Source organism: Trachemys scripta, chromosome 9 (genome assembly GCF_013100865.1).
Source record: "Trachemys scripta elegans isolate TJP31775 chromosome 9, CAS_Tse_1.0, whole genome shotgun sequence".
In the NCBI taxonomy this organism is placed as follows: Eukaryota; Metazoa; Chordata; order Testudines; family Emydidae; genus Trachemys; species Trachemys scripta.
Genome location: NC_048306.1, coordinates 71,698,777 through 71,707,109, shown reverse-complemented (window position 1 = coordinate 71,707,109; position 8,333 = coordinate 71,698,777). Strand labels below are relative to the sequence as shown.

General features: G+C 42.2%; 1 protein-coding gene across 1 annotated transcript in view; it reads right to left on the bottom strand.

The window, feature by feature from the left end:
- Positions 1–3,755: 3,755 nt before the first annotated feature.
- The window catches only part of LOC117882777 (ras GTPase-activating protein 2-like), a 44,622-nt gene continuing 40,044 nt past the window's right edge, over positions 3,756–8,333 (bottom strand). Inside the window, exon 5 of the mRNA XM_034781553.1 lies at positions 3,756–3,885. Within this exon, the coding sequence (XP_034637444.1) occupies positions 3,805–3,885 (81 nt within the window). The 3' untranslated portion in view covers positions 3,756–3,804. The remainder of the gene's footprint in view (positions 3,886–8,333) is intronic.

Below are 8,333 nucleotides of genomic sequence, written 5' to 3'. Positions count from 1 at the left end.
GTAGATTTGTGTCAAAGTGACTGATCCTGTACCTCCACCATCCTTCCCAAAAAAAGTCAAACTAGCTCCCAGAAGCAAACAGAAGAATGTATAGCCTTTTATATCTCCAAAAGACAAAAGGAAAACAAGGTGAAAGACAAAAAAGTTGCTATTTTCATGAAGACATTTCACTAGGATCTTTTGGTTTTGAAGTAAACCCTCAATTCCATGCAATCTTGATTTTAATAAGAGCCAAAATATATGATTTTTTGCACAGCTTTACCTGCAGAAAGCTCAGTTATAGCTGACTATATTAAATGCATCTTCAAAAAGCAATAAGTAGTGCTGGGGAGGAAATAATGAACTGGGAAACAACCACCAGATGCATATTGAATTTTGAGCCTTTGTAAGAGAAACGCCTTTAAACTGTGCACTTGTATTCTCCTTTGCAAATACGTTTTCTAAATTACTAAGCATTTATTATAATAATCAGAGCTAATAGCGACAGCTCATGATAGGATTGCTTAATATTTCCCCTTATAAAGCCATTTTTCAATTGTTTATATCTTTGTTAAACTGTTTGGTGGAAGTTTTTCATACTTGCTCTCTGCCCCAGGCAAAGCTTTCTTTTCTAAAGATTTCAGTGAAAACCATTCAGATATTTTGAAGAATTCGGTTTGGCAAAGCTATTATCTATATTAAAATTTCCATCAATTTCAGTGAAGAACACAGTGCCTCTGTGCTTTGGAGCAGAAATGTAAGTTTAGCATATAGACAGTCCTGGTGACAAAGGTATCTTTTGCTGTCATGATAGTCCATCCACATTTAGCAGTTATGTCTCTGGAAATGGCAATCTGGATATGCTCATTGTTTGTTAGAGATCTATTGCTAAAATTTCAGAACATGCCAATTCCGCTGAGCATGCTCCAGTCCCACTACAAGAGTGAGAGTTAGAGCTTTAGGTGGGGAGATGAAACAACATCAGTCACAGCTATTCTTCCCTTTAAGTCAAAGGTGCATTGAGTTGGGAGCCAGGAAATCATCATAAATCCTAGTGTCAGTTCTTATACCAACTAGTGTTAATTCTGTGCACTTCACAGATGTTACAATTAAACAAGGTCTTAAACCCTTATGTTAGGGTATGTCTACACTGAAACACTGGATTTTTCACACCCCTGAGAGATGTAGCTATGCCGATGTAAATTCCCAGTGTAGACCAGCCCTTAGGAGATAGCTATTCTTTATTCTACAAAGAAGGTAATAGACATTGTACAAAGTTACTTCTAACAAAGCTTGAGTATAGCCCAGCCCAGCCCCATTGCCTTTCAGAATGTGTGTACCAAATTTATGCCCTTGCTGTGTTGCCCAACTAAACACTAGACCACATTGCTCTGCAGAGCAAGACAAAGTAGGCACTCCCAACATTCAACATTCTCTTGGTACTTAGCAACTAGCTATTTAAGCTACTTGCAAAAAGTAATGCCTGTTGGGACTAGGGGCTGGTTCTAACAGACTAAATAGTTTCTGCTGCCAGTTACTCCATTAGCTCTTTAGAAGTGTGTACTGTGTATTTAAAGGTGGTGGGTTCCAAACTTGCTAGTGACACATGCAAGGGTTAATGTGGTTCCACATGATGGAATTTGTTTTTTTAGTTTGCTCTTTTAAAAATCTAGGAGATTAGTGTTCTTGGGACATAGAAAAATATTAAGTAAAGTTGCAAAGTCAAGCAATCAAAAGCTAGGAAAATCCAGTATTATGGTTATATGTGCAACCTTAATCCAGACCCATCATTTTTATCCAAGCACCACATTCTTTAGTTACATCATCACATAACACTTCTGATTTTGCATAACATGCACAGTGAATGAGGCGGAGGGTTGCAAGTAGGAAAAGGAAGTTCTCGTGTGTTTAAGGCACTAGACTGGGACCTGAGATAGCTGTGTTCGATCCTTGGCTTTAAAGAAACCTACTATGATGCTGAACAGGTGCATCATAATGCATGCACACTGAAGGGAGCCAGATTAAGGGTACATCTACACTACAGCGGGGAGTCGATTTAAGATACGCAAATTCAGCTACGTGAATAGCGTAGCTGAATTCGACGTATTACAGCCGACTTACCCCGTTGTGAGGACGGCGGCAAAATCGACTTCTGCCGCTTTTTGTCGGCGGCGCTTACTACCACCTCCGCTGGTGGAGTTAGAGCGCCGATTCGGGGATCGATTGTCGCGTCCCAACGGGACGCGATAAATCGATCCCCGAGAGGTCGATTTCTACCCGCCGATTCAGGCGGGTAGTATAGACCAGGCCTAAGGCAACCCTAAATCTGGCATTTCCAATTTGAGCACTTGACACTGCAATATTAGCATTCTTTAATTTATAGTCTTTTGTATACAATACTGAAAGACATCTAGCAGTTAGGGCACTGGACCACATGTCAGGAAACTTGGATTCTATTTAACTTCACCACTGAGTTGCTGCGTGTTCTTGGCCAACTCACTTCTCCGTTTTAGGACAGTGTCCCCTTCTGGAGATTATACTTACCTGCACTCTCTGTGGTAAAGCACTGAGATCTACAAGTGAAAAAGCACTTATACCACAATTATCAAGCTGTATTCTGTTTTATGTCACTATGACATAACCTGAAGCTAAACTGAAGTCTCTATACCCTTATCCAACTAGTTGATGGTCAGGTCACAGCCACTCCAAAAGTATCTAATAGATGTACAAGGTAAGACACTCCCCCACCACACATACCCCTTATTTAAGTCTAAAATTTGCTGCCAACCTTGCTCCCATTTTCATCTACTGCCCCAATCCGTCTGGCATGGCTATGTACTTCAGCACTGTCCATTAAAGTTTACATTTTAACTTTTAAAATACGTATTGTGTACTCAATATTCCAAGTTTTACTTTTCATTATGTTGGGAGAGCCAAGAGACAGAGGAAGAAGCACTACTGTAAACTGTAACAGTAGTTACAGCTAAGCAGAAAACTATGGAAATCAAATTGCTATTCCCACCTAAGTATTCTCCTGCTTAAGGACATACTGGGCCAGGAGAAAGTCATTTTGAAATTAAACCAAAGCGGAGCCTTCCAGATAACTGAAAGTAAGTCCACACAGTCTCAAAGTGCCTGAGGCAACTGACTAGGGCTTGAACTGAGAGGTTAAAAATAGCAGGTTAGATGTTTGGGCACTGAGACCCTCCTCCCTTGCCAGGTTTCAGAGCCAAGGCTCCACCCCAAGCCCAAACACCTACACTGCTATTCTTTGCCCCACAAGCCCTAGTCAATTGACCCAGGCAGAGACTTGCTTTTGCAAGGGTTTTTTTTGTTGTTTTTTAGTTTGTTTGCTGTGTAGTTACTGTGTACCCAAAACAGACCACAAGTATTGGGTTATGTACAGTAGGGAAATTTTGGGAAGTTCCCACCAATGCCAACATCAGTTCAGCTCTGCCAGTGGTTGCAATGTTTGAAGTCCTAGCTACTGGCTGCCACTGGCACTTTCAGCCCTGTCAACCAGACCTGCTTTGAGCAGGATTAGAAGACACGGTGCTTAGACACCAACCCCCAGTTTACATTAGGGCTCCTGACATGGATGGCACTCATGCAGCCTTATTAAAAAAAAAAAAAAAAATCTGTTTGCAATGCTGAAAAACTTTTGTGAAGTCTCCCTAGTGTACATATGCCCTACAATTAGGCAAATTCCAACACGGGCATTTAAAAAAAAAGTTTTGGTGATGCATTGTGTAGAAAGTTACAACACATCCTTACTGGTTCTTTTAACAGTAAAATCAAGCTCCTTTTAATGATTCATAAATATTCTTACTGTACTACTAGTTGCTGGCACACAGATCCATTATCTGTTATCAGTTCATTCAGTTTTAATTCAAGGTGAACTTTTCCCTGCAAAAAATAAAAATACCACATGTAAATATTTTTGAAATCCTTTATTTCAAAAGTAGTAACAGCACATAGGAAAGTAACTTGCACATACTTTTAAAATATAATTTATCCCTCTATATAAGAAGAAAAAAAAATAGATCTTAAAAAAAAAAAAAAAAAAAAAAAAAAAAAAACCACCCACACAGACATGCTAGCAGAAAATGGAGGTAAATCAATGGCATACTAATGCTAAGGGGAACATTTCTGGGTAAAGAGCTCACTCCTGCTCCACTGACTTTAATGAAATCCATTGTCAATCTTGCTAGAGCCAACTAGAAATTTAGGGCCCCGTCCTGAGCTAGCAAAAAATGAGAAATTGATATGCAATATATGACCAAACACTACTATCCCCAGCAATATGGGACTCTAGAATCTTCATTGTTGCCTGTTCTAGCTAGGCTTAGGAGGATGAGAGGCTGCTAGAAATATTTATGAGTGAAAACTGAGAAACGGGTTATTACTGTTTATTACATGCACAGCTCTAGCAATGTGCTAAGTGCTTTCCAGACTGAGGAAGTGACCTCTTCTCGTTATCTAAGTGTTTGATCTAAATGACAGAAAGTAGTGAAGAGCAGCGAGAGTGAACTTTACTTATTTCCATGATACATGTCTCATGATTCAGTCTAGCGTAACAGTTCTCTGCAGTGACAGCTAGGGTTTATAAAACAATACTCAAAATATTTATATGCTGTTTGATACAACGAGAGAGACCATTTGATTTCAAACAGATTTTGAAAATGATGCATGGGAGTTCTGTTATTTGTTAATAGACTTTGTGCAGTAGTCACCCAAATAAGTGTACTTAATATAGAATCTCATTCATACAAACAAAAACAGCAATTGTTTCAGTTACAGCTCTGTGAGGACAAAGAGTTAGCCATTTTTCCCCATACCCTCTGTAAATGATGATGTATCTAACCAACTTTGGGACAACACTGTAAAAGTAACATACATACATCTTTGGGCTCTTCCTCTCTGCATCTCAACGATAACACATTTGACCTGGATACAAAACCAGAATGGTTACTTATTCTACAGTAACTGTAGTTCTTCTAAATGTTGTAGTTAGTGTGGATTCCACTGTAGGGGGTATACACCTCATACACATAAGTTTGGATTTTTTTCCTTTTCACTAGCAGTGTATTAGGGCTGCACACGTGCCCTATGCCCCTTTGTGCTCTGACATGAGATCTTAAAGGCAGGGCAGCCATGACCTACCATCAGTTCCCTTGCAAGTCAAACCCCATGTTGCTAAAGCCTCCAAATAATGGTGATGGAGGACAGATTGTGGAATTCACACCGACTATAACAGCTTCACGAACCACAGTTTTTGTAGGGTATGCAACTATTCTCTCTCCTTCATGTATATGTCAGTGTGGATCCCATGGTAGGAAACTGACAAGCAGTATCGTCACTGGACAGTGATAGCAAGGAGTTTCAGCTGTCATTTAAACAGATTGAAATATTGCTCTTCTGAATTTGGCATCCAACCTGGCTACCATTCAAGTGCATAAAATATTTTAACAAAAAAAGTTATAGGGCTGCTTCTCATAGCTGCCTGGTAGATCTTGGAGATTTGTATGTTTTGGAAGCAGGCAGATAATGCCACCTGTATCCTTGTAGAGTGTGCCTGGCCATTTGAAGGCTTGCCTGCTTGACAGCAGATGGAAATTCACTGTGTGATCCACTTTAAAATGCTCTGCAATGAGATAGCCTGGCCTTTTGATATACCAGATGTCACAGAAGACCAGACCTCGTGGAATAGGGCACAGCAGCTTTTGAAGGTGGTGTTCTCTAGACTGGATCCAACATGGGTCTCAATCTTGTCAAATTCACAGACGTATCAAAGGACCAGTGTGCACTGCCAAAGAAAAGCAAGTCCTCAGTCATAACCTGTGTCTCTTTAGGGATGGTCCAATGGAGCTTAGAGCCATGATACTCTGTGCATGGTTACTATGGTAGCTAAAGACCTGATCATGGCGTCGTAGGCATCCATCACTGCTTACAAAGCCATCTTAACAGCATAATTAAGGAAGGTCAAGCTCTTTTCTACTGTCATAAGGGAACTTTACAAGGAAGGCTGTCATCCTGTCTCACGTTAGAAAGTTATACTTGGCCAGGAAGGCCTGACAGCAGACATGCACCGATATAGTGACACTAAAGGGTACAACTTCCTCCCAAACAGGAAGAGGCATTTGAGGTCTTCATCTGCGGCACATTTTTGTTCTCTCTATTTTTCTTTTTCACACAACTAACAAGTCTAGGTTTCCTGAATGGGGTACCAAGCACCTCTACATGTTTTGCCATTGATGGCTGGTGTCTACCCAGGGCTTCAGGTGGGACTAGTTTTCCCCTATTAATGGGGAGGGTGATCCTGGCTGGACCATAAACTGACAGGGTGTCAAGCTTGTGAGACTTCTGAGATCTCCATCAGCAGAGTCTAGGGAATCCGTACACGGCACTCCTGCAAAGTTACCTGATGCCAAGGATACTGCTTCATCCAGTGTCAAGGAGGAGAGATCCTTTGATGTTGGCAAGGGATACTAATGTTGCTCAGCCCCTGGATCTGCCTCCTCTTGATATTCCCCCATTGGTTGTCTGGCCAGAAATGCCCCTTGGGAGAGAGATCTCTTGCTCTTCCTCTGGTGGAAACTGGCTCCTCAGTAAAAAGGTGGGCCCCAGTGTTCTCAAGAGGGCCATGGTGGCATATTGTATAGGTACAGATAACTCAAAGGCTGCTGGCTGGACCAGTGCCAGTCTTGGTGGGACAGTGGTTGCTAGGGCCTGTAGGAGAAACCTGCAGCTGTCTCAGTAACACTGATCACAGACCTTGGTTGGGGGGGGCGAGGGGGGAGCACGCAGAGATGGACGTTCTTTGCTAGATGATGGTTAGAACGTACACCACAGCGTTGGTGAGTAGAACTCTAGGAGTAACAAGAGATGCACCAATACAGAGACAACAGATCTGGTCTGCTGGAGTCCAGGGTCGATGCCATGAGGATAGTCAGTGTTGGTGAAGTATGCTGCCTCACAGTGTGCTTCTTCTCTCCACCCAACAGTGCATAAAGCTGTTCTCCAGAAGCTGTCTTTGCACCTTTGGGAGGACACTGAGCTCCTTCTTGAATTCCTGCCTCATTCATAGAGGTCCCTTTCGTTGCCTGACTTCAAATCCAGAGGCACAGATCAACATCAGAACTGGGATTAAGCTGACTTTGTTGTCAGTGCCGGGTCTTTCACTGGCTCTATCTTCTTTGCAGCAATCTTAGAAATTGCCAGTCTGCTTAACAGATGGTGGCTTTTCCATTAACAGGATTCTGGTGCTTGTTTCCTCCAGGTCTGATGAGACCTTCATGGACTACTCCAGAAGGTGGAGTTTCAGCTTTGTATCTCAATATGGGAATCCTCACATAGAAGGATAAGCATACAGGGAATCAGGGTGACCAGACAGCAAATGTGAAAAATCAGGACAGGGGTGGAGGAGTAATAGGAGCCTATATAAGAAAAAGGCCCAAAAATCGGGACTGTCCCTATAAAATCAGGACATCTGGTCACCCTAGGTTATCTATTTGTAATGTGCAATTCCCCCAGGCAGAAGAGACACCTATTTTGCCTGTCCTTCGGAGGGGGATTAGTCCCTGGCAGGATGGACAGGGCTTGAAGCCCACAGATTTCAAAGCCACTACTAGAGAAGCCCCTGTATGGGGTGGGAAGGGGGGGGGGGCAGGAGGTCTGGCCAAAAAAGTTCAGTCCAGAACATTAATAATCAATCAGTTCATGGCATTCAAAACAGGAGATCAGAAATGGTTCTGAAGATTTGTAGAACATTTTGAAGTTCAATCTGAGTTGAAAACTAGAGGGTTGAACACTCACCAGGATCCGTCTTGCTGCCACAGGCAATAAGGAAACTGAGGAATGATCATGGCCAGCCCACCATTCACTCCCTCAAATGGAATCATGAGGCATCAAAGGGCAATGTGCAGCCCTGATAGACACTGCTATTAAAAAAAAAAAAAAATCCAGTCTTGCATGCACGAGGCACATGTGCACCTAGAGTGGGATCCACAATGACATAGCCAAAGACTATCCAGTTTTGTCAGCATAACAGCTTAAACAAAAGCCAGAACACCAAGTGGAAAAGGAGTTTGTGCCATACCTGCTATTCTATGTAGCCATGTCTATCTGTGGATTCTGGGGGCTTGTCTACACTTACTGGGGGAATTGATGCGCTGTGATCAATGCTTCAGCAGTTGATTTAGTGGGTCTAGTGAAGACCTGCTAAATAGGCTGCAAATCACTCTCCCGTCAACTCCTGTACTCCACCGGATTGAAAAGAGTAAGGGGCATCAACGTGAGAGTGTCTCCTGTTGACATCGTGTAGTGTAGACCCTGCGAGAAATAGATCTAAGCTA